The sequence below is a fragment of the Pelophylax lessonae genome (assembly GCF_965119305.1).
Source record: "Pelophylax lessonae genome assembly, chromosome: 1".
NCBI classification, from domain to species: Eukaryota; Metazoa; Chordata; class Amphibia; order Anura; family Ranidae; genus Pelophylax; species Pelophylax lessonae.
Window position 1 is genome coordinate 521,460,109 of NC_138768.1, and position 26,444 is coordinate 521,486,552.

General features: G+C 44.7%; 1 protein-coding gene across 1 annotated transcript in view; it reads left to right on the plus strand.

Moving 5' to 3' along the window:
• Nucleotides 1-3,274: 3,274 nt before the first annotated feature.
• The window catches only part of CNN2 (calponin 2), a 35,357-nt gene continuing 12,187 nt past the window's right edge, over nucleotides 3,275-26,444 (plus strand). Inside the window, exons 1-3 of the mRNA XM_082256175.1 lie at nucleotides 3,275-3,448; nucleotides 17,375-17,496; nucleotides 20,776-20,842. Of these exons, the coding sequence (XP_082112301.1) occupies nucleotides 3,389-3,448; nucleotides 17,375-17,496; nucleotides 20,776-20,842 (249 nt within the window). The 5' untranslated portion in view covers nucleotides 3,275-3,388. The remainder of the gene's footprint in view (nucleotides 3,449-17,374; nucleotides 17,497-20,775; nucleotides 20,843-26,444) is intronic.

Here is a 26,444-nt window from a genome sequence, read left to right on the forward strand (position 1 = left end):
GCGGATGACATTTTTGTCATCCGCTCCGTATGCCCGCATATCATCCCATCCGTTTGCGGATGATATGCGGACATAATGTAAGTATATGGCACTGCGGATGTCAGCGGATGACACCGCTGACATCCGATTTTTCCTTCCTTTCCGTTTTTTACAGAAAATGGGGTTCTGTTCCATTCGTAAAAACGGAACAGAACTGAAAGGAGGAAAATCAGATGTCAGCGGATGGTATTCCGCTGACATCCGCAGTGCCATTCACTTACATTGATGTCCGCAAATCATCCGCAAAAAAATAGGATGATTTGCGGACACACGGAGCGGCCGTGTGAAAGGACCCATAAACTGACTGGCGCCACTGATGGGCAGCATGGATAAGCAGGCACTGACTGGCGTCACTGATTGGCACTGCTGTTGCTTTACTGTAATCAGGGCACTGATGATCAGTGCCACGATTCGTTGTTCTGGACTCCCCTCTGGGGAGGAGCCGCTGATCGGCTCTTCTAGCCACACACTCTGACAGTGTGAGGTGAGGAACGCCAATAAACGGCACTTCCGCATTTACATGTAACTGGACACAGCCGATTGACTCTTTACCAAGATCGGGGTCACGCCTAGGGTTACCACCTCATTCCTTTAAACCAGGACACATATTAATTACACAGGTTCTGTGGCTGATTAAGGTGGTAATTAAACTCACTTAGTGCCCTAAGTGCATATATCAGCCTCAGAACCTGTGTAATTATTGCGCATCCTGGATTAAAGGGATGAGGAGGCAAAAGCCTAATTGCGCTGTGTCCCGGGAGTGCACGAGAGCGGCCATTCTGGGGCGTCGTCATATGACGTTGTCGAAGAATGAGAGCCGCCTGGTGGGCTCCCGGCAAGTGGTTAATATGTGTTTGATTTTAAAGGGGTGAGGTGGCAATAGGGTTGCCACCTCATCCCTTTAATCCAGGACACATTAATTACACAGGTTCTGAGGCTAATATAATGTACATAAGGCACTAAGTGAGTTTAATTACCACCTTAAAGTGGTTGTAAACCCACTTTAATGACTTTTGCCTATAGGTAAGCCTATATTAACCACTTTCAGACCAGAGGATTTGGCTGCTCAATGACCAGGCCCTATTTTGCGATTCGGCACTGCGTGATTTTAACGGGCAATTGTGCGGTCGTGCGACACTGTATCCAAACAAAACTGATGTCCTTTTTTTCCCACAAACAGAGCTTTCTTTTGGTGGTATTTGATCACCTGTGCGAATTTTTATTTTTTGCGTTATAAACAAAAAAACACCTTTTTTTATATGAAATTCTTACAAAAAATGTAAATTTTTTAACATTTTAGGCCAATTTATTTTCTGCTACATATTTTTGGTAAAAAAATAAAAAATTGCAATAAGCATATTTTGATTGGTTTGTGCAAAGGTTTTTGCATTTACTAACTACGGGAAAGATTTATGTATATTTTTATTGTTTTTTTTTTTTTTACTAGTAATGGCGGCGAACTGCGATTTTTTTTTTGTGGGACTGCGACATTGCGGCAGACAGATCGGACCCCTAACTGACATTTTAGACACTTTTGGGGGTACCGGTGACTAGGGATGCACCGATCCGACTTTTTTGGATCCGATACCAATATCTGGCGTTGTGAAATAGCCGATACCGATACCGGAACCGATCCAGAGCTACACACAAAGCAAGCGGTTGCAGTACAGAGCAAAGCCGCTGCTTCATGTGTACGGCTCCTCCATTCACAGGCGGAGTGCATCTGCTATCACTCCGCCTGTGAGCCGGACCTATACAGGAAGTAGCGGCTCCCATCCCATACTACTACTGCACCTAATAAGGGATGGCTGAGCCGTTACTCAGCAAAAACCGGATCGGCCCGTGGAGCGGTCAATGTTACTGATCGCCCGATCCATCAAAAATGGCCATATCGGCGCCGATATCTGATCCGAATATCGGATCGGTGCATCCCTACCAGTGACATTACTACAGTAATCAGTGCTATAAATATGCACTGTTACTGTAAAAATGACACTGGTGATTAAGGGGTTAAATGTGACCCTAGGGGCGTGATTCTAACTGTCAGGGGGCGTGGCTTGTGAAGTAATCACAGAGACATGCGATCCTAAATAGCAGGATCACATAGCCTCTGTGATTACTTCAGTGAGAATGAAAGACGGCTGTGTTTGCATCAACCATCTGTCCTTCTCTCACTGCTGCGGGAGATCGTGAGTGGCGGCACGAGCTCGCCCCCTACAGTCTCCTGAGCGAGCGACGTAGGGCTATGTCGCTTTGCCCAGCAGTGGCAGAGTGCCGCAGTAAATGTATGGTGGGCGTGGCACAAGTGGTTAAGGATTACCTATAGGTGCTGTAAATATCTCCTAAACTTGCACCGTTTAGGAGACATTTACAGTGCATGCAGGCGCAGCCGATAACGTCATCTGAAGAAACGTCGCCCGTGCCGTTTCTTCAGAGCCCTGTGCCGTGACTGGCTGCTCCCGTCACACGGCTGTGGCCAGTAATACAGCCGGAGTCTGCAGACCCGGAAGGAAGACGAGTGAAGATGGATGCGGCCGGCAGCAGGGACAACACGGGCTTCATTGCAGGTGTCACAATGTGCTAGTATGCAATGCATACTAGCACATTATGCATTTACTTAGCAGGGGAAAAAAAAAAAAGTTAAGAGTTTACTCCCTCTCTGCCTCAGAACCTGTGTAATTAACGTGTGTCCTGGTTTTAAGAGACGAGGTGCGAAAACCCTGAACGCAACAAAAACGCAGGTCTGCTAGCCGCACTGTTTGAGGTGCCATTACCAATGAACAGAATTGCAAGCGCGTTTCCAGAACACACAAGTATGAACGTGGGCTTTATAAAGTGCACCAGAGATAAAACAGACATTTAAAGAGGAAAAAGGGACTGTGCTTCTGAACTTCATTTCACTAAATAAAGTTGGGTGTAAAAAAAAATCTTACAAAAAAATCAGGGCCTTGGATACCGTTGACCACCGGGAATCTAAGACGAGCAGCTCACCCTCACGAGGCGTTGTGTGCGTGGACCGAGCCCCGTGCTGGGCGTGGCCGATACCTGTGCAGTGGGCGTGTCCCCGCACACCGTGCCCCGGATGCTGGCGCGGAATTCACTCAGATTTTGGGACTGGCGGGACAAGACCCATCCTGAGGAATTCGGCGCTCTTTGCCCATATATGGGGATTTTTATTGTCAGCCAATAGTGGAGGAGAGGGCGGGGTTCGGGGGCGCAGACACTGACTCAATCAGAGGAAACTGAGTCAGACAAACAGAAGGGGAGACAGACAGACAGAGAAAGATTTGGAGAGAGGAACGGAGAGTGTGTTATCCATCCGAAGGGCCTTCCTCTAGAACGGGGCAGCATGAGTTCTCAGTTTAACAAGGGGCCGTCCTATGGACTGTCTGCAGAAGTTAGGAACAGGGTAAGGTGATGGTTTGTAGAGCTTCGGGCACTGCCTCTAACATTCTTTTCTTATGTTACTTGTAGTTCTTCTCATAGGAACTCTTCCTTCTTTTATATACAATGTGCATGTGAGGAGGGGCTTATCAGGGTGGTGTGTATACGTGTGAGAGAGAGAGCGCACCTCTATGGTCTCTTCCTGCTACCCATCTCTACTCTCATCACTTCTCTATTACACTTCCATTGATGGCTCCTGTAGGCCCCATTCACACCTGTGCATTCTGGGCCATACAAGAATGTGCTGTGCTTCCATTGCTATTAAGGTGTCATGCACACTGTATTCCAGTGATGATGTGTTTTTGTTTTTAAATTTTTGTATTTTTCTCCTATAGCAGTTAGGAGGCAGCAAAATGCGGTAAAAAGCTGCGTTTTTACATGCGCATTCCTACCTCTGGTGTTAATACGGCCTATTGGACAGAATTCTGGCCACTACTGTGCATTAAAGTGGAGTTCCACCCTAAATTTATACTTGCCTCCATCTTCTCGCTCCGGGTCACCTGAAAAACAAATGGATAATCGCAATTTTTTTTTTTTTTTTTTTTTTACTTACCTTGTAGAGAAAATATACTTACCTTCCTTCCTCCTTCCTCCCCTCGGCGGCCACTGTGATTTGTCACTTCCTGGCTTTTGCAATGATTCCTGGGAGCTGAACGTCATCGCTCCCAGGAATCAATGCGCCTGCACCGACCCCAACGTCAGTTTCGGTGCGCATGCGTCATTCCCTTCTAAACAGCTTCTGGGCATGCCCTGAAGCTGTGGAGGGATGACGCGCGCGCACCGGAAGTGATGGCGGGGCCGGTGCAGTGCATTGTGGGACCGAAGAAGAAGGAAGAGGATCGCGCTGGCTTCAAGCTGCCCACACCTGAGATGGCAGCGCTGGACAATACTTTTTCAAGGTAAGTATTTCTCCTAAAAGGTAAGTGCGAACCGGGACAGATCAGAGGCTAGCCATTGTGGAATGTACTAGCCCTGACTGTCCCGGGGGTATTTTTATTAACAAAGTATAACCAGGGTGGAACTCCGCTTTAAGTGGGAACGTGCCTAATGGCTTGTACAAAATAGAATAAAATTGGGCGAGCTTTTGTCCGAGGAACGATTATACGATTTTCTGATTTTTGACAGCTGATTCAGACCTTTCAAAATGAAAATTTCTGAAGGGACAAACTCCAAATTTTCTTGTGGGGGAATAGAACAAGGGATTTTTGTTTAATGTGTACAGTTTTGTACAAGCAATATTTGCTATGAAGAACTGCGCGTGATCAGAAACCACAAATGGGGGGGGGGGGGGGGAAGATTTTGTCTGAGAATGTTTATATGTTATTTCTATTCTTGGTTATGGCTTTCTGTGAAACATCGGGGCAAACCAGCCATTTGTTCGCCTGATTTTTGCATAGTGCATAGGGGGCTTTAGGCTGCATTCAGACCTGGGTGTTCTAAATCACGGGCAGATTTGCCACGATTTCAAACCAGCCATTGGGTTGCCCAATTTTCTCATAGTGCGTAGGGGGCTTTAGGCTGCATTCACACCTGGGTGTTCTAAATCACGGGCAGATTTGCCACGATTTCAAACCAGCCATTGGGTTGCCCAATTTTCTCATAGTGCGTAGGGGGCTTTAGGCTGCATTCACACCTGGGTGTTCTAAATCACGGGCAGATTTGCCACGATTTCAAACCAGCCATAGGGATGCCCAATTTTCTCATAGTGTGTATGAACCTTTAGGCTGCATTAACATCTGGGTCTTCTAAATCACGGGCAGATTTGCCACAATTTCAAACCAGCCATTGGGTTGCCCAATATTCCCATCGTGCATAGGGGGCTTTAGGCTGTATTCACACCTGGGTGTTCTAAATCGCGGGCAGATTTGCCATGATTTCAAATCGGCCATTGGTTCACCAATTTTGTCATAGTGCATAGGGGGCTTTAGGCTGCATTCACACCTGGGTGTTCTAAATCATGGGTAGATTTGCCACGATTTCAAACCAGCCATTGGGTTGCTCAATTTTCTCATAGTGCATAGGGGGCTTTAGGCTGCATTCACACCTGGGTGTTCTAAATCGCGAAGCAATGGGAGAGGAGAAGCCGCTCAGGTGTGTTCCAAACCTGGTGCAGATCAGATCCGTAATCCAAGAACTGTAGAAATCCAAAATTTGAGACCGCACTCGAGGTGTATGTTGAAATCAAAAGATATCCTTTATCCTTCATAAATGAAATAGACAGACGTGTGCAGACAGACGTGCCAGGTTGACGCGTTTCACGACGCTGTAGGTCGCTTGCTCATAACCATGAGTTGTGAGTAAGCGACCTACAGCGTCGTGAAACGCGTCAACCTGGCACGTCTGTCTGCACACTGTCTATTTTTCATTTATGAAGAAAAAAGGATATCTTTTGACTTCAACATACACCTCGAGTGCGGTCTCAAATTTTGGATTTCTACTGTTCTAAATCGCGGGCAGATTTGCCACGATTTCAAAAGTGCAGGTGTCAATGACAAATCGCACAACACACATTTCAAACGCAATTCATTTGAATGGCACCTAAAAATGCGCTGCGGTTCTACCGCCATTGCTGCGTAGGCACGTTGACCTAAAAGATGCTCCTGAACTTTTTTTGGGCGACAATCTTCAGGCAATGCGGCTTTCCGCGATTGCAGCACAGTTTGTAATAAGCAGAGTTGCACCACGGTTTTAGGTGCCATTCAAATGAACGGCATCTGAAATGTGCAATTTGTTGTTTGCACCTGGCCGTTTTGAAATCGCGGCGAATCTGCCCGCAATTCAAAACGCCAAGGTGTAAATGCAGCCTAAATGCTGGCCATACATTTTATAGATTTTCAATCAGAAATTTTTGCTTTAAGAAAGTTGTGTGATTTTTCGAATCCTTCGTGGGGTCAAAGCAAGGTCAGTTTTCGACTGCAGTGATTGGGAAATGTTAAGGGGCGAGAAGGAAAACCTTTTCTCAATGAATTTTCATGCGGTGTATGGGTTATCACTCAAATTGCATTCATTTTAAAACTGAATGTTAAAGGCAAAAGACAATTTTCGAACCTCTTTCCATACAGCGAATGTTCAAGGAATTTTCGTCAAATCTATTATGACCAGAATTTCTGTGCCTAGTTTTAATGCACTTTTGAGCTCCCCTAAACGCACACGTGTTTTGTTCTTTCTGCCTCAACTCCCGTGTGGGCATTAAGGATCGACCGATATCTGCAAAGCCAATTTTCGGAGGGCCAATATTCACTTTTACAGATGTATCGGTATCGAATTGGCCGATATTGCCAATATTAGTGTATGTAAAATCCTAGCATCCACTTTAAGGCCCCCTTCACACTGGGGCGACGCTACTTCCTGGGGCGACCTCACAGGTCGCAGCGCGCTGCTCGCACCGCGACCTCGGAGCGGCCAGCAGGGACTTCATAACATTGAAGTCTATGCAGGTCGCCCCAAAGAAGCCCCGGACCCTTTTTCTAAGTCGGAGCGACTTGTGTCGCTCCTATTAGACCGGGTCCACAGCTTCTCTATGCCAGGCGACCAGGTCACCTGACAGGTCGCCCCAGTGTGAACGGGGGCCCGTTCACACTGGGGCGACCTGGTCGCCTGACAGGTCGCCGTAGGTCGCCTGGCATAGAGAAGCTGTGGACCCGTTCTAATAGGAGCGACACAAGTCGCTCCGACTTAGAAAAAGGGTCCGGAGCTTCTTTGGGGCGACCTGAGGCGACCTGCATAGACTTCAATGTTATGAAGTCCGTGCTGGCCGCTCCGAGGTCGCGGTGCGAGCAGCGACCTCTGTGGTCGCCTGGGAAAGTCGGATCGCCCCAGTGTGAACGGGGGCTTAGTGTTTATTTATATAATGTCCATTGTGTGTTTTTGTAATTCGAATAGTGTGAAATGCCTTCATTACATCACCGCTTGGACCTTCCGTGACCCCCAGCTTTCAGTGGGGGAGGAGAGGACAGCAGAGCGGGAGATTATCTAAGCCCGGAGCGGCGATGTAACAAATGGTATTTCACACTATTCTATTCTAATACCCGGCGCTTCTGTGTACACTGCAGAGGGGGGAAACTGAGATCCCCCCCCCCCCTGACAGCTATGAGAGGAGAAAACAATACAGTGGGAGATTAGCAAGGAGAGCCTGGAGCAGCGATGTAATGAAGGTATTTCCCTCTATTCTATTTCAAAAACACACACGCTGGACATTATATAAAACACTAATGAAGTGGATTCTAGAATTTTAATGACACTAAACAAGGTTCACATGGGATTCCTGGGAGGGAAGGGAAGCCAGCACATTACAGCTAAAAGACCTACCCTACATGTTCAGTACCAGATTTGTGTCAAAAATTCTTTATTTTTCAGAACTTTAAATGTATAAAATATCGCCCGATAACTTAGTGACCAAAATATCGGTATCGGTCTATCCCTAGTGTGCATGAACATATAGGTTGGTTAACAAGCATTCTGAGCTCAAGTGTGCATGAGGCCGAATTGGTAATGGCACCCTGAAATATGGCTGTAAACTGTTTGTAGCCCCAAAGGGTGCAGGAGCTTCTTATGGCAGGCGTTCAGCCACCAGCAGCCTGCCCTATGATGTTGCATAAAAAAAATGCATTAGCATGACTGGCACCTTATGCCTGGTACACATGGGCCTGTTGAACCGTTGAGTTTGGCCTGTGTAAACTACAGCCAGTCCGACACAGGCCAACCTAATGTTCGGCTTTGGTCGAAGGGGCATGGCAGAAAAACATCTGCCAATCAGGCTATGTCCTTGGGGGGGGGGGGGGTCAGGGGTCAGTCCCCCTCTCAGAACACAGTAGCTCAGCGAGGAAATCCCTGTACTAACATTACACAGTTAGTACAGCGAGCTCCTCAGGTGTTTTTCATTCAGCCAACTAGGCTGATCAAAAGAAAAACCTGATGGTGTATTAGGCCTTAAGGCCCGTACACACGTACCGATCGTCGGCATACAAACGTCGGTGGACGAAGGATCTGCCGATTGTACGCGTGTTAGTATGGTGCCTCCGACAGATGTCTGCGCACAATCCGCGGACAAAAGTCTTTCTTGCAAACATGAAAATTTTTGTATGCCGACACCAGAACGGACGATTGTTCGCCTGTCAGTACACAATTCGGCCGACAGACCGCAGATTTGCAAGACTGGGCATGCTCAGAAAATAGAAAACACAGGGAAAGTTAACCATTACATGACATCACTTCTGCAGTCGGCGGACAAAATTCTTGTGCTGTCCTTGTGCTGTCTTTGCACTTTTCAGCAGACACCGACATCCCGGGGAGAAAAGAGGAACATTTGTATGCCGACCATCGGTACGTGTGTACGGGGCTTTAGGCTCCCTGTACACACTGCAATCTCTGTAAATAACTTTAGGTCTGTGTAAACTCTGTAATATGAGGGCCTAGCTGAATTCTCCAATTAGGCTTCATTCACACAGCTGTAAAAAAACAACTTATTTACAGATCTGTGTTTGCATTGGAGATATTTACACCCCCAACCCCCCCCCCCCCCCCCCCATGGTTGCAGTAAAGAGATTTGCTCGGTCTATGGCTGGACTTCTGACCCATACACACGATCTGAAAATCGGACGACAAATCGTTTTTTTTTTTTTTTTTTTTTTTTGCATGCTAGTCGCATAGCGAAAATGAAAAAATTCTCATACGACAGAATAAAAAATCGGAAATGATGTAATGTGTTGTAGTGTATTTGTATTGTGTTTTTCGGATGACAAATGTGCTGATTAACCACTTGCCGACCGCCGCACGACTATCTACGGCGGCGGTCAGCCCCTCACAGGCAAAGTGACGTAGGTCTACGTCGCTCGCCTGTGAGGGTTTAGGGAGCGAACGCGCGCCGCCGGAGGCGCGCTCCCGCGTGGTCACGGACCCCCCCCGCGCGTGTGACCGGCGGACCCGATCGCCGCCGGCCACTCTGCGATCGGCGGGGGAGAGGGAGAAAGTCAGGCAGCTTGTGTAAACAAGCTGCCTGTCATTCTCCTCTCTGTATGAGAGCTGATCACATGGATCTACTATGTAGATCCATTGATCACTCTGCATACAGTTGAAGCCACAGCCAATCACAGTTAGAATCACGCCCCTAGGGACACACACAGCCCCTCCCTCTCAAATAAAGTTAACCCCTTCACTACCAGTGTATTTTTACAGTAACAGTGCATATATATAGCACTGATTACTGTAGAAATGTCACTGGTAACCCCAAAAGTGTCAAAAATGTCAGTCAAGGGTCCGATCTTTCCGCCGCAATGTCGCAGTACCGCAAAAAAAAATCGCAGATCGCCGCCATTACGCGTTAAAAAAAAAAACAACAAAAATGACAAAAATCTTTCCCTTTGTTAGTAAACGCAATAACTTTTGCGCAAACCAATCGAAATACGCTTTTTGCGATTTTTTTTTTTTTTTTTTTACCAAACATAGGTAGCATAAAACAAATTGGCCGAAAATATTAAAAAATTTTGATTTTTACATTTTTTTTTGGGGGGAATTTCATATAAAAAAAAGGGAAAAATATTGCTATTTTTGCAAAATTTACGCTCTTTTTTTGTTTATAGCGCGTGATCAAAAAATCGCACAGGTGATCAAATACCGCCAAAAGAAAGCTCTGTTTGTGGGAAAAAAAGGACGCCAAATTCGTTTAGGTACAGCGTCGCACGACCGCGCAATTGTCCGTTAAAGTCACGCAGTGCCGAATCGCAAAATACCCTCTGGTCGTTTAGCAGCCAAATCCTCCGGGGCTTAAGTGGTTAAATGAAAATCGTGCGCAAAATCTGTTCGTGCTTGTCCTATCGGATGAAATTTTGTGATCGGCTTTCGAAAGCTCTGTACTAACGAGCCGATTATCGTACAATCTATTCAAAAGCGGTATTTTTATTCGATTTTTGGATCGTGTGCATGGGCCATTAGTCTGTAGCACCAAAACAGGCGATCCTGCCAACACCCACCCAGTGAGTAAATCTTGGCCTATCCCATCAGAAACCATAGAAGCTTCACCTTCGCCTCCCCTTTTCTTGTGACAAATGTAAGCTTTTGGATTTCCAAAAACTCTTGTCACCTGTGCAGATGAGGGTGACTGCTTTCGGCAAGATGACAGTAAAAACCCTTTTAGACCTCAGTCACACCTATCATAGAATTTTGAAGAGCTGACCAATGAAGAATTTCAAAGAGCTTGCCAAACATAGCACAGTAGCTTGTGAAGCATTTTGCCACATTCTGCAAAATGTGTGCTAGCTTCTCGCATTTTGGATGAACCAATTTCCCCCCCCCCTTCCCCCTCATGACCAATAGTTGAATAAGGGCTCAAAAGTCAGTCTGCCTTTGGGTAGGCAACAACTCCTCCAACATTGCTATGATAATGCATCCTCTATGAATTGATGAGTGCAGTAGTCTTTTATAACACAAAAAACTCAAGTTAAAGAAAATGCAACAAGCCAAGTATATCTTTCTATGGTAATATATTTGAAAATTGGGTTGGACAGTGAATATGTATTAATGTATACTGTTAAACTTGTTAGTAAAACCAAACATTCTGTTTTCTGCAAAAGTCATTTCCACATGCATTCTGGTTGCGGCATATTACACTTCCGTTTTTATTTTACAATGACAGGAGGTCCTTCTCAAAAGGTACATAAAAACTCTAGCAGAGCCGGTTTCCTTCCTTCTTGTATGTGCCTGTGATTTTCTTTACATTTAGCCCTTTATGTACACATTGTTTTTTTTTTTTTTTTTTTCTTTCTTTCTTTCTTTCTGAATTCTAGGGCCATAGGGATAAGCTGTTTTAACTGCCAAACATGTCTATATTCAGACTCAGTGGAGGGAACTAAATGGTAGATAAAGATGTATAGGCAACTAGATGGTTGTTATATTTGCTATGACTGGAAGTGATAAATGATACCGTCTAAATATATAATTTTTTTTTTTTTTTTTTTTTTAGTAGGTCCAAAACTGTAGGTCCAGAACTTCTGTGATATATGTTTTGTTTAAAACTGAACAGCGTTTCCTGCACAGATGGTTGCAATACAAAACTTGCGGAAACAGAAATAAAATGTAGATTTTTTTTTTGTCCACCTTTTTCCTACAGGAACAAAAAGTTAATGCTCCATTTAAAGCTTTTATGCTATTTGTATGAAAGATTTTGTTCTTTTTTTAGCGGTTGGATTGCTTCCTGAATGAAAGGCTGTGGTCTGAAACGAGCTACTCAGAAGGCAAAATGACTGTTCATTTTGTGAAGATCATAGCCTAAGGAGAACACTTTTGACCTAATTTGAGCATTGCAGTTGGGTCTATGTTTGAGGAGCTCCTCTTAGTTCATATTTTTAGAAAAAAAATACCCCTATTTTATTTTTTTTCAAAAAAAAAAAATGTGCATTTTATTTTTTCCTGCAGGAGCCTGGAAAGCATTGCACCCATGATCAGTCGATTAGCGGTGCATTGTCAGGATCCTGCAGACAAGCCCTGCGGTTTTCAGACTGTACCTCTATATGGGCTGTCAGTTTTAAAGCTGTAGCTTTCTATTTTATTGCATTAGGCTGCATTCACTCCTAAAGTGTACCAATTTACTGGTGTTTTTATTTGAGCGTTTTTAGCAGCATATTAAAAGCGTTTTCCAGCTTCAGGCATCTTTTTTTTTTTTAGCCAATAGAAAGCACTAGGGGGAGAAGAGGGAGAGGAAATTAGGGGTAGAGAGCTTCTGTTTGAACAGAAAATGAGTGACCAGACACTCAAGTCAGGCGTTTTATTAAAGTCTATGGGGCCCAAAAAGCAGCTCGTGTGCTTTTTGCTTCAGGCGACAGAATGTTTAGATGTGAACAGGGACCATTGGAATTAATCGGATTTGGCTTGTTGAGCGTTTTGGAGCTTCAAGCAGGAAATCGCTCAGATGTGAGCGGGGCCTAAGAGTAGTGGATTGTTTCATTTAAAGGGGTAGCTGCACTTTTGGAATTTGGCAATTCACTTGTCAAGTACAGGTTGGTATCAAGAGTAGGGTGTAACAAATTCTCTGAAAGAGCAAACCTTTCTGAACCAGCTAAATGCTTTCGCAGATGACTTGTTTTTCATCCTTTATTGTTGGTTGTTATTTTAGGGGGTACTTAACCTTGTATTGTCCCCATTCTCACTGGCTTGCACTCATTGTGCTGGGCCCAAGCATGCTTATGTCATCACCTCCTACCTCACACAGGTGCCTGAGCTTACCTCTTCAAATGTGCCAGAGCAGACTCAACCATGTCGGAGCATGGTATGAAGCAATCACACTAGTGAACTGGAAACCTGCTCAGGCACAGTATGGGAACACCTAGTGTGAGTACACCCTTATTTAAAGTGGAACACTACCCATAACAACGTGGTGAAAAATGTTCTTTAGCATGGAACTCCACATAAATAGTTATGCTACCAAAACTAGTGTGCTGTAAATTGCCTCCAGCATTGTTCCTGTTTCTTCTTGCTGAAGCCCAGAGCTCCTGAGCAGCAGGATATCTAAAGGCTGTCAACAGATCGGCCTCAAGTGGCTCTGTTTTTTAGCACAGTGCTAACAAATAGAAAGCAACTTAGCGTGCGCAGAGCAGGGAGAGACCATGTATTACTGATTTTAAACCGTATAGGCTTTTTTGTTTTTTAACCACTTAAGCCCCGGAAGATTTTACCCCCTTCCTTACCAGGGCCTATTTTGCGATTCCGCACTGCGTGAATTTAATGGACAATTGCGCGGTCGTGCGGTGCTGTACCTAAACGAATTTGACGTCCTTTTTTTTCCCTAAAAATTTTGGCCTAAAATGTTAAATTTTGATTTTTAAATTTTTTGGGGGGAATTTCATTAAAAAAAATGTGAAAAATATTGTTATTTTTGCAAAATTTACGCTCCTTTTTTTTTTTTCTTTTATAGCGCATGATCAAAAAAAAATAAAAACACACAGGTGATCAACCTGTGCGTTTTTTTTTTTTTTTGCGCTATAAACAAAGCGTAAATTTTGCAAAAATCAACAATATTTTTCACATTTTTTTTTAATGAAATTCCCCCCAAAAAAATGTAAAAATCAATTTTTTTTTTAACATTTTAGGCCAATTTGTTGTATGCTACATGTGTTTGGTAAAAAAACCCGCAAAAGGCATATTTTGATTGGTTTGCGCAAAAGTTATTGCGTTTACTAACTAAGGGAAAGATTTTTTTTTTTTTTTTGCGGGACTGCGACATTGCGGCGGACAGATCGGACCCTTGACTGACATTTTTGACACTTTTGGGGTTACCAGTGACATTACTACAGTAATCAGTGCTATACATATGCACTGTTACTGTAAAAATGACACTGGCAGTGAAGGGGTTAACTTTTTTTTGAGAGGGAGGAGTTAAGTGTGTCCCTAGGGGCGTGTTTCTAACTGTGATTGTTTGTGGCTTGATGTGTAAGAACAGTAATCAACGGTCCTACATAGCAGAACCGTATGATCTCTATTCTTACACAGGGGAGAATGACAGGCGGCTTTGTTTACACTAGCCGCCTGCCTTTCTCCTGCTGTAACAGACGATCGCGAGTGCCTGGCGGACATCGGGTCCGCCGGGCACACGTGCGGGGGGGTCCGTGACTGAACGGGAGCGGCAGCGCGCCTGCTACCCAGAGCCTCACAGGCTAGCGACGTAGCCCTACGTCGCTTTGCCTGTGAGGGACTGACCGCCGCTGTAAATAGTCGTGCAGCGGTTGACAAGTGGTTAACTTGGCTATACATGGGTCAGCATGAAGTGACCTAGCAGGGCTGACTTTTCTAACTAAAGTTCCATTTAACACGGGGCTAGAGGCTTTTTCCTTCAGTTCTTACAAGCAAGCCATTCTGTGCGTTTATCACAGGTTTGCTAGATTTGCTTGGGCTTGCTTGCTACCTAGGGAAACTTACTTTGGATGGTCGAGTGGTCAAAACTGATTTGCCTAGTGTGTCTTCAGGAGTTGCAGTTACCTTCTGCAACCAAACAAATCCTCTCTCGCTTTTCAGTGTGTTTTTTAAAGCTTTTCAGGGCAATTGGGACCCATTAAGGGTTATGGAGAGCACATGCACTTTTTCTTCCAGCTTTTTTACAAGACTGTAAATGTTGTCATTGGATACTTTTTCCTTTTTTACCGGTGCTCTTGATCTAGGCCTTAAACTTTGCTTGTTGCAAGACTTTTACTGGCATTCTGTTACCATCCCTTTTCGAATGTATAAGCTCATATGACCTCTTATTATTCTTGGCATGACTGTACTGCTATGATCAAGTAGCTAATTTCATAATTGAAATCTGGGTTGGAATAAGGTTATCTTGTGATTACTGCAATGACACTGCAGTAGATTCCACACCCTGTATGAATGACACGACATCGCCAAGGGCTGATTATTCATTTTCACCATCCCAGAGAGGAGTATCACAATCCAGAATAGCTCAGATATGGAAAGGCTCTTTTAGAAGTCAGGGTGGGGGCTTTGTTTCTATATTGGTTGGTTGTCTTTCTCTGTGCTCATATCTGTGAAGAAAACATCAGAGGGAAAGAACAAAACCTGTGTATTGAGAACTATACAATGTATTTTTACTTCACCAGATTGTTTGCTGAACACACAATTCTATTATTCATGCTCACCTGTATAGGTGGGGTATGATGTTGCAATCTTCTACACTTTTATGGGTCACTTCACAACTTTGTGTTGAATATAGCAACGCTTCTTTAAAGGAAAAGTTCACCTTTCTGAAAAAAATTTAGTGAGCATATTTTTGCAGGAAAAATTATTTAATTTTTTTTTGATGGGAGGATCCCACAATCGGGTGAAATGTCAGGCTCCTGCAGACTTGCCTTTCTATCCATACTTCTGTATGGGCTTTCTGTTTTGAAAGCAAGAGGAAGTGTCAGTGGACTGAGGGTGCTCTTCACTCATTTTTAAAATGTGACATTGGCTGCGGCGGAGAGGAAGCCAATTATCAGGTTGGGGGGGGGGGTGGTCTGTGTAGACATGTTACCCTAATTGCAGGTCAAGAATATGTATATAAGCCACTCAGGCGGTATGGGACTGAAGTCCTGTGAGTGCTGGCTGGGAAGAGAGCTTGTCTTTGTTCCAGAAAATGGTGTTCCAGAAAAAGTGACTAGGTGTACTGGGAGCAGCACATCAAGACAAGACGTGCTGTATGATTGTGAATGGCAGTCTCAGCCTTGTCCCGCCAGGCCATGCCCCCAGCAGGTTTCACTCCACCCACCAGACCTTACTCATGGAGATAGAGTCCCCAGGTGGAAAGGGGTGGTTAAAGGCATAATTTGCCGCAACTCGGTGAAAGAGAGAATGAATATTGGGAGTGTGAAGTGGTTTTGAAGTGCTGGTCAGAGTAAAGTGCATACACAGAGCAACCATGGAAGATCTGGTTGCAAAGCAGTCCTAAATGGCCACCTTTTGCAGGGTGTACATAAAACAAATGTGCAGGGGTGCAATAAGGCTAAAATGCTCTACCCCATTCCCCCTCCCGATTTAAAAAAAAAAAAAAAAAAAAAAAAAAAAAAAATCTTTAATGCATTTCCTAAAAACACCGACAAGAACTCTAGTAAAAGTAATCTAGGTTAGGAGTTAACCACTTCCAGAATGTGCCAACAAAGACAACAGGTTCAGCGCAGTCATTCAGTACTCCCCCAAACCCTTTGTTTACATGTGAGCGGCATTCCTGCTCTCACGACATGAGGAGAAAGTCGATAACAGGGGATTCTGGCAGCGCACATTTCCACCTATAGGCTGCCTTGATGGGCACTGGTTGTGGTGCCCATCAGTGCAGCCTCACCAGCACACATCAATAAAGGAGAAAATGTACTTATTAGCAAAATTTTATAACTAAAACTGCTTTGAAGGGGGGGGGATTTTAAATAAAAGGAACCAGTGGTGATTAAACACCACCAAAAGAGAGCTCTATTTGTGTGTGTGTGGGGGGGGGGGGGGGGAATTCATATAAATTCAGTGTTGAATGCTTGCACAATTTGTCATTCAAAGTGTGCCCGCAATGAAAGCTGAAAATTGGTCTGGGCAGGAAGGGGGTGAAAGTGCCTGGTATTGAGTGTAAAGTCTCGTGGTGTTTTGTGGGGCTTTTTTTTTTTTTTTTTTTTTTTTTTTTTTGTTGTTTTTTTTTTTTTTATATAAAACATGTTATGTTATACTTGCCTCCTCTGTGCAGTGGTTTTTGCACAGGGGTAGCCTGGATCCTCCTCTTTGCTGCTTCTGGCCCCTCCCTCCTATCGAGTGCCCCCGCAGCAAGCAGCTTGCTATGGGGGCACCAAAGTTGACCTCTCCCTACTGACTTTGGCGCCGCAGCTGTGTCCCAGGCAATCGGGAGGGAGACTCCCTGGCGGCTGAGGGACTTGTGAACAGAGAAGGGTCTCCGGTAAATAGTGGAGGCTGCTACACCCAGAAGGTTTTTTTTTTTTTATCTTAATGCAAAGACTACATTAAGAATAAAAAAACCTTCTGACTTTACAACTCCTTTAAAACTTGTACTTGGGTTCATACTAGGGAAACTGGCAGATTCTCTGTTCACAAGTAGCAGCCTGTGCTCATCGCCTGTGCTCATCTCCTGCACTCTTCCCCACTGCTACTGTAAAAAAAACACAATACTTCTTTGTATAGAGCACATTTAACCTTATCTAAACCTCCTGCAATGGGGGCCCAAATTGCCAAGTTAAAGCACTTTATCTCATTGGTGGCTTTTTTTTTTTTTTTTTCACATTTTACACAGGAATTTTTGGAGGCTCTAGCAGCAGACCTGATTTGTGGGGTAACATGGGAAAGGCAGGTGCAGGCTGTTTTTGGCACCCTACTTTACCTAGTTTGTGCAAACTAAAGTTAACTTTAAGATTAAACCGTTTTTCTCTTGCTTTTCCAGTTGGCTCAGAAATATGATCCTCAAAAAGAGGCAGAGCTTAAAATCTGGATGGAAGAGGTCACTGGAATGTCCATTGGTCCAGACTTTCAGAAGGGATTAAAGGATGGGGTCATCTTGTGTGAGTAAGTATATTTTAGTTTTTGCATTTAAAAAAATTAAATACGGTAAATGTTTTGAATAGTAATGCAGAATGTTACTCTAGGACTTTCCATGTTTCTTTTAATGCAATTTTTTTTTTTTTTTTTTTTTTTTTTTTAAAAAGATGGTTTTGGAGTGTGGTGTTTCCAAAAAAAATGCAGATTTCACGAAGTGATGGCAATAAGAAATCTATTGACCTTGCACAGGCAGGTCTCCCCACTATCTTTTCTATGACTAGACTTTCTCAGAAAAATGCATGTTCCCCTTCCTCCGAAGGAAAGGCAATGATCCCTTCCATTTGCAGAGATTTTTCAGCAAGTCGAAAAATCTTCTGTGAGATAAGTGAGTTCTGTTGATAATCAGAAGTGATTTATCGAGATTTGAGGAACTCTGCATGTTTTAACGGTGTTTGAAATGGGCACGCTACTTGCAAACATTGGGTTGTTCATGGGCTTCCTTGGTCCTGTAATTAGCCTAACGCCTTTTTTGCAGTGGAAATTATCTATACGGTTAAGCGTCTATAGGTAGGATGCCTTTAGATTGATCTGATGTGCAAGGATGAACATCCATTGTCAGGCACCCTTGTTTGCTGATACATTTAGGATCAATATACTTGGTTTTCTTGAGCATTTATGCCTGACCCAGAAACCTAAAGCTGTGACAATTTACCTGAGAAGTCAGACTGGGTGGCTGAATTTCTATAGGCAGCATTTTAAAGTTTAACCCCACATTTCAAGAAAATGTTTTCTTTGGCCTCTCGGCAGGTGGGCTCTGTGCGATCTCAGCACAGTTACCTGCAGCTAACGGAAATCGGTAATCGCTTTCCAATCATGTGACAGCCAATCAAGGTGGTCACATGGTCAGAAGCCCTGCCTCCTAGCATCTGAAACTCCTTAAAGGGCCGGAAGGAGCCAGTGCCAAGGGGTTGGGGGGGGGGGGGGAATTCTACTTTTACTGCAAAAAAGGGGTGTGGGAGTTGGATATATTGGAAGAGGTGCTGAGTCGTTTAAACCCTCATCCCTTTAGCTATTAGAAAGCATGTACATGGAAGAGATCCCCCTGATTGGGACTATAACGGGTGACGACACAGGTAAGTATCAAAAAATAAATAATTTATTTTATATAGACAGTGTACACAGAAATTGGCAAGAGAGCAGAAATTATACGCAATTGCACAATTGAAAAAATGCATTAAAATTATAGGCGACTCTTTACATTGTCAGACCAAATGACCATTTCAACATGGAGGAACCTGACGTATGGTGCTGAAGACCCTACGCGTTTCAATATCACTCTTCTTCAGGGGTCTTTTGACTGTGGTCCCAGTTTAATATATACAACTATTTTGCAATGTTCTATAACGGGATAGAGACAAAACATTAATTTTACATTATAGTACATATTGTATTGTATATAATCTATTTTCCTTTATGTATCATTTGGTGTATCTCACCATACACATACCATGTCTTTTTTTGTCATTCAATCTGAGAGAGTCGTCTTGATTAAAATTTTTGTCGCCATTAATGTCTAAATTAAGACATTGCCATTGTTGCCATTAATGTCTAAACCACTGGCAACAAAAGTGAGTATACCCCGAAGTTAAAATGTCCAAATTGGTCCCAAAGTTTTTAATATTTTGTGTGTCCACCATTGTTTTCCAGCACTGCCTTAACCCCCTTGGGCATAGAGTTCACCAGAGCTTCACAGGTTGCCACTTCACTCTTCTACTTCTCCATGACGACCTAACGGAGCTGGTGGATGTTGGAGACCTTGCGCTCCTCCACCTTCCACTTGAGGAGGCTCAATAGGGTTTAGGTCTGGAGACATGCTTGGGCAGTCCATCATCTTTACCCTCAGCTTCATTAGCAAGGCAGTGGTCATCTTGGACATGTGTTTGGGGTCATTATCCTGTTGGAATACTGCCCTGCGGCCCAGTCTCCAAATAGAGGATCATTCTCTGCTTCAGTATGTCACAGTACATGTTGGCATTCATGGTTCCCTCAATTTAACTGTAGCTCCCCAATGCCGGCAGCACTCATACAGCCCCAGACCATGACACTCCCACCACCATGCTTGACTATAGGCAAGACACACTTGTCTTTATACTCCTCACCTGGTTGCCCCCACACACGCTTGACAACGTCTGAAGCAAATAAGTTTATCTTGGCCTCATCAGACCACAGGACATGGTTCCAGTAATCCATGTCCTTAGTCTGCTTGTCTTCAGCAAACTGCGTGCTTTCTTGTGCATCTTTTAGAAGAGGCTTCCTTCTGGGATGAGCCATGCAGACCAATTTGATGCAGTGTGCGGCGTATGGTCTTGGCCACCATGCTGCAGCTCTGTTTCAGGGTCTTGGCAATCTTTTAGCCTAGGCCATCTTTATGCAGAGCAACTATTTTTTTTTTTTTTTCTCAGATTTCTGTGCCATGTTGAACTTCCAGGGACCAGTATGAGAAAGTGAGAGCGATTAACACCTGCTCCCCATTCACACCGGGGAGGGAAAATGGCTAATTGGGCCCAATTTGGACACTTTTTTACTCAGGAGTGTACTCCTTTTTGTCACCAGCGGTTTAGACATTAATGGTTGTGTGTTGAGTTATTTTGAGGGGACGGCAAATTTACACTTATACAAGCTGTACACTCACTACTTTACATTGTAGCAAGATGTAATTTCTTCAGTGTTGTCACGTGAAAAGATATATTTATACAAAAATGTAAGGGGTGTCCTCACTTTTGTGAGATACTGTACATGCATATACACACAAACAAATACATGCATATAGCCCTTCTTCTTTGCCTTTTTAAAAAAAAAAAAAAAAAAAAAAAAGATCTACTGACCTGCCTGATCCAGACACCTCACTTGGCTGACTTTTATGGTTGGCTTCGGCTCCCCCACTGCCCGGAGAAATGTTTGTTTATGCTTATCTGCGAAGTCCCACGCTGTAGGGGACGCAGGTCAGCATCTCGAAAAAGCCTTCAGCCCCCCTCCCCTCCCTCCAGGGCTCTGTACATTGTCGGCTCTGCTCATCACTATCAACTCTGTTTACCTACTGTAAGAAACTCTGCCAGTCTCGGCTCTGTATACAAGGCTGGGATCGGCAGAACTGTGAACTGTTAGCGGAGGGAGAGCATCACAAGTGGGAGAGGCTAAGGTTGAGAAATGCTGTCCTAGACAGTCCAAATCTGGAGTTAAAATATTGTCCTAGAGCTAGTTTCCACTACTACTGCTAACCATTCTTTTTTCACTTTTCCATCTTAGACTCATGAACAAGTTAAGTCCACGTTCCATTTCAAAAATCAATGTTTCCAAACAAAACTGGCATCAGGTAAGTAAGGAGTAATCTGAAGTGTGTAGTTTTTAACTTTTATTTTAATTATAATTTTATAGCCATGACTGTACTGTGTCCTTAAAGTGGAAGTGTGCTGTAAAAGGCTGCCATTTTGCTAAAGCCCAGAGCCCTTGAGCAGCATTAAATGTTTAGGCTGTCAGTAGATTGGCCTCTACAAATTCGGCAGTGCCTAAAAATAGAGAGCAGCTGAGCATGTGCAGAGCAGGGTGAGATGATGTATTTCTGGTATAGCCACTAATTTTTTAATGTTATACATAACATCTCTCGCAGTTATTACCTTTTTTGTATCTCTTGACCCTCCCTCTTAGATTGGGCCCTCTGATTCCTATTGCATTGTAACTTTACTGTATGCCCTTATGTTGTAAAACGCTGCATAAACTGTTGGCTCTATATAAATTATAAAAAAACACGTTTCTCTTTTGTTCACTGACGGACACAGCTTCAGATCTTCATAACCGTTGGGTTGTACTGCCCCCTACAGGAGTATGACACTAGGCAGAAAGTCTGGCTATGCCCATGGGCAGTCCCAGGGGTATACTCCTTCTCTGCAATAGGCACTTCATGGTGTTTTTGATTTTGTTTGTTTTTTTTTTTTCTGCCTAGTCAGGAGTAAGAGCCGGTCCACACTAGCGCGACTTGTCAGCCTGACAAGTCGCGCTCCCTCGCGGTCCATTGACCGCTACAGGACCCGTTCTAATAGGAGCGACACAAGTCGTTCCGACTTAGAAAAAGGGTCCTGTACTACTTTGGGGCGACCTCTGAGCGACTTGCATAGACTTCCATTATGTGAAGTCCCTGCAAGTCGCTCCGAAGTTGTGGTGCATGGTAATGCACAAGTCGCCCCTGAAGTAGTGAGTCGTCTCGCCATAGTGTGAACCGAGCCTTAGGCACTAGTTCCTTGCTGGGATCTTTGGTCCTGGCCATTTTGTGTTTTTTTTTTTTTTTTTTTTTTTTTTTTTTTTCTTTCATTTTAGTGAGAAAAGTGTGTGTGTGTGTGTGTGTGTGTGTGTGTGTGTGTGTGTGTTTTTTTTCTGCGGACTCCTGGATCCTTTCACTTCCTGATTGCTGCACGTGGATTACAGATTATCCTGGTGGCTGCAGGTGCCGGTTTCTGCTGGGATTCTCTCCCTCATGGAGTCTTAGGAGCACATCTCCCCACCTGACCCCCCCCCCCCCCTTCTGAGGCTGCGGGGCCCTCTGGGTCCCAACCAATTATCGATACGCTGGAGGTGGTCTTTGGGCGACAGGTTAGCAAAAAGTGCCCCCTCCTTCCTCTGCCTCATCTGTCTCATCAGATCCTGAATCTGATTTGACAGACATGGGTCACCCTGCTGGGTCTGCAACCAAGAGCCCAGAATCCTCTGATAGTGAGGATGATTCCTCCGTCTGCAACCGCGCACGAAAAGATGCTGGTTGAAGCACTGATTGTATCTGTGCGTGAGACCTTGAAGATAAGAGGAAGCAGCTGTGACGGAGGCGCAGGTTCCCTTTGGCACTCGCAAGCCTTCCAGAGTTGCAAAGGTGTTTCCTTTCCCCCTCATATTTTGACAGAATTGTCGCTAAAGAGTTACCCCTATGAGGAATCCCTTCTTAAGAAGTGGACCGTTCCACTGGTGGTGGACTCTCTGGTTTCTAGATTGAACAAGGCAACCATGATTCCAGTTGAAGAGTCCCCGGCCTTTAAGGATCCGGCTGAAAGGAAGGCGGAGGCTGTGGCCCGCAATATGTACACTATGGCTGGTTCGGCACGGAGACTGGTATTCACCATTGCCCTGGTGTTGCAAACTCTGACCAAGTGGGCTAAGCTTTTATGCCGTGGAGGGAGAACAGCTCCCCCTTGCCTTTGCTGAGCTGGTGGACCAGCTGGTCTAGGGGCTGCAGCTTATCTGTGATGCCTCTTTGGCTGCGGCTCCCCTAGTGGCTCGGCTCTGTTTTTGGTGGTGGTCCTTCGGCATGTCTTTTGGTTCAAATGCTGGTTTGCGGACCAGACTTCTAAAAAGGCCTTGACTGATCTTCTCTTTCAAGGAGATAGCCTGTTTGGAGCTACCCTGAATGACATCACAAAAGGTCTTGCAGGGGGAAGAGTATCTTTCTTCCGCTGGCTACTAAGGGCAAGGAACCTTGTTGTAGACGTGGGCCTGCCTTTTTCAGCTCATAAGCCCGAAGCCCTCAAAGGGTGATTGTCCCTGTTCTGACTTTTTAGGGTTTTTACTCAAACCTGTTTCTACAGTTCCCAGGAATGACAAAACAGTGAATAAGCTGGCGCTCTGGGTAGTTACAGAGAGGTCGGTATGACCAGCGTATGGTAAGCAATACACTAAAATGTCAAAAATTCAAATGGCAGTGGTGCAAGTGTGCATGGGACATACTATGGAGGTATGGAAGTCCATCAAGGAAAAAACAGTCTGTAACGAAGGGCTAGCTCCACAACACAGGGAAGTCAAGGCTCTGTGGAAAGGGTGAAAAGAGGGAGACGGAGCGCCTCTAAGTGCAGTATGTTTTAATCCAAGAATACATACAAGATTTAAAAAAAACTCACATGGGGTACAATAATGTAAGGCTCAAAGGATGGTGGTGGAATCCAGTGACCGAAGTGCAAAGGGAGGCTAATGGATAGAGCAGGAGGACAAACTAGGCCGGCCATTGGCTTCTGGGATCCGGTACTTCCGTGTGTCGGGCTGGAACACATCGTAAAGCCGCGTGACGTCACCAAAGTAAGACTGAGAACACAATGCGTTTCTGAGCATGTGCCAAGCTCCCAGCGGGCATGCACGCGCTCTTTTTTCAGATTCACACCTGAAAAAGCGCGCGTGCCCGCGGGGAGCTTGGCGCATGCTCTGAAACGCGCGTCGTGTTTGGATGATTCACATTCCAATATGTGCCAGTCACCAGCGCTTCCTCCGTTTTTGCCTTGGGAGAGGAGCATTATCGGCTTGTGGCGTTGCCCTTTGGTCTCGCCTCTGCTCCTCAGATCTTCCCAAAAGTGTTAGACCAGGTGCTAGCTTTGCTACACCAACGGGGGATCGCGGTACTGGGCTGGGCTACTTGGACAATCTCCTTCTGCTCTGGTGGAAAACCTGGAGATCACAATATGAACTCTGCAGGAGTTTGGCTGGATTCGGACTCTTCAGAAGTCTGCCCTGGTTCCGTCCACAAAGCTGGACTATCTGGGCCTGACTCTTGACTCAGCCTTAGCCAGAGTGCTCCTTCCTCTGGACAAACTGCAGAAATTGCAGGCTGCAATTCGCCTCCTGCTGTCCAACAAATGGTCCTCCCTCTGGACTTGCATGGGGAATGGTCACTTCATCCGGAGGTGTTGATCAGCTGTATGTCCGGTGGGGCAACCTCCAGGTGAATCTTTTTAGCGTCTCGGGTGATCTTCAATCCTGCTTTACAGTGGCTGGCTTTGACGGCTTGGCTGTTGATAGATAGGGGTTTTCTGAGTCAGTGATTCCTACACTGTTGAAAGCTAGGAGATCTACTTCTAGGAAGATCTACCATGGACGTGGAAAATGTACATTGCACTGTGTGAGTCTTTTCCGGTTCATCCTCGCTCCTTCTCGGTGGCTCAGATCCTAACTTTCCTTCAACAGCAGGTTGAACAGAAATTGGCCTTGAGTACCCTCAAGGGCCAGGTATCGGCTTTGGCGGTCTTCTTTCAATTACTTTTGGCCACACACTCCCTGGTGCATACCTTTTTTTTCTTAAGGGTGTCCAACATTTGGTTCCTCCAGTGCAGGCTATGTTGCCACCTTGGGATCTTAATTTGGTGCTTTCAGCTCTACAGAAGCCTCCCTTTGAAAATATTTGGGAGATTCCCATGCTTACGCTGTCCCAGAAGGTGGCCTTTATGGTGGCTATCACCTCTGCGGGCAGGGTGTCGGAACTGGCGACGTTATCCTGTCATTTACCTTACCTGGTGATTCACAGGGATAAAGTGGTTCTTCACCCCTGTCTTTATTATGAAAATCATTGTGTTGCCTTCCCTGTGTTCCAGACCTAAACATCCGAAGAAAATTACATAAATGATATTGCTGTGTAGCAATATCATTTATGTAATTGTATTCACTGGTGTTTTGTGTATAGCACTGATTGTTTGCAGCCTTGTGCGTTTTTATTCATTTATTGCATTTATTTTATTTTATCCACATATATGGTTTGCGCTGATTATACCACCATTTTTTGATCCGAAGAAAATTGCCTTGGATGTGGTCTGGGCAATTGGGGTGTACCTGGTGTTTTGCCTCGTGCAGGCAATTGTTATGGACGAGCCCCCAATTATCTCGGACGAGCCCCCAAACTGTTTTGCTTGCGTATCTAGCAAGGGTTACTTTGCGGTATAAACAAGGAAGCTCAGACCTCTGCAGGGTATAAATGCACCTTAACTAAACAAAAGCATGCTGTACATACAAACTATTGCAATATTAGGAACACATCACAAGACTGGCAGATATAACAATGCCTAACACATGAACAGCCTATGGTCTGAAAACAGCAGAAATACGCTTCTTAAACATACAACCCTTGTCCCAAGAATATTGAATAAATACTTAGCTCTGGTAGTGGATTCAGCAGCTTCCAATAGATCTCTGCGGCAACAGGACAAAGAGGTCCTCGCCGCATGTTTTCTTCAACTACAAACGAACAAACAAGCCAGGCTGCATCATGGATGTTTAAGGGCCAAAGGGTGAGGTAGAAGGGTTTTTCTCATGCAAATTGACCCTTTTTATAGTCCTGTACACAGAGAGACCACCCACAGGATGTGGTCATATCTTTTGACCACTCCTAGGTCACTTTGAGTGAGGTCATCCACACATGGCCACACCTCCCCCCCTACAAGCACATGGTTCATTAAATATGCGGCAGCCATTTTAAAACTACCTGTGGGTGAGAGAAATTATTTACACATGTAATGGGAACATTTGTAAAAAAAATCCACAACTGATACACCTGGCAGTTCTTTCAGGAAGTCACTTTGTGCTCACGGATGGACCTCAAAGGGTTGTCTCCTTTCCCTGTGACCATTTCCAGATGGATTAGACAGACGGTGGTTCAGGCCTATTCATCAGGGGTCAGGTTCCTCCTTTCTCTGTCAAGACACACTTTACTAGGGCGCTTAGTGCCTCCTGGGCTTTCCGCCATCAGGCATCAGTGACGCAGGTTTGCAAGGTGGCCACCTGGTTGTCTACGCACACTTCCACTAAGTTTTATAAAGTGGACGTGTTGGCATCTGGATGCTTTTTTTTTTGCCTTAAAGGTTTTGCAGGCTGCTGTTTTTAAGAGGACCTGATCCTCTGAGGGTGTGTGTTTTTGGGTTGTTTGGTACTGTTGGCTGTTTAGCCTTGAATTTTCTTTTGTTGTTCCCACGCCTCATGTTTAACACTGCTTTGGGATGTCCCAATAGTTATGAATATCAGGAGCTGTGTCTGTCAGTGAACGAAAAGAAAATGGGGATTTTTGACTTGCCGTAAAAGCAGTTTCTCTGATAATTGATGGACACAGCACCCACCCCTCTGCAGAGTTCTATTTCTCCTGACACTGCTTGTAACAATACTGAGTGGCTATAGCAGAGAGAGGG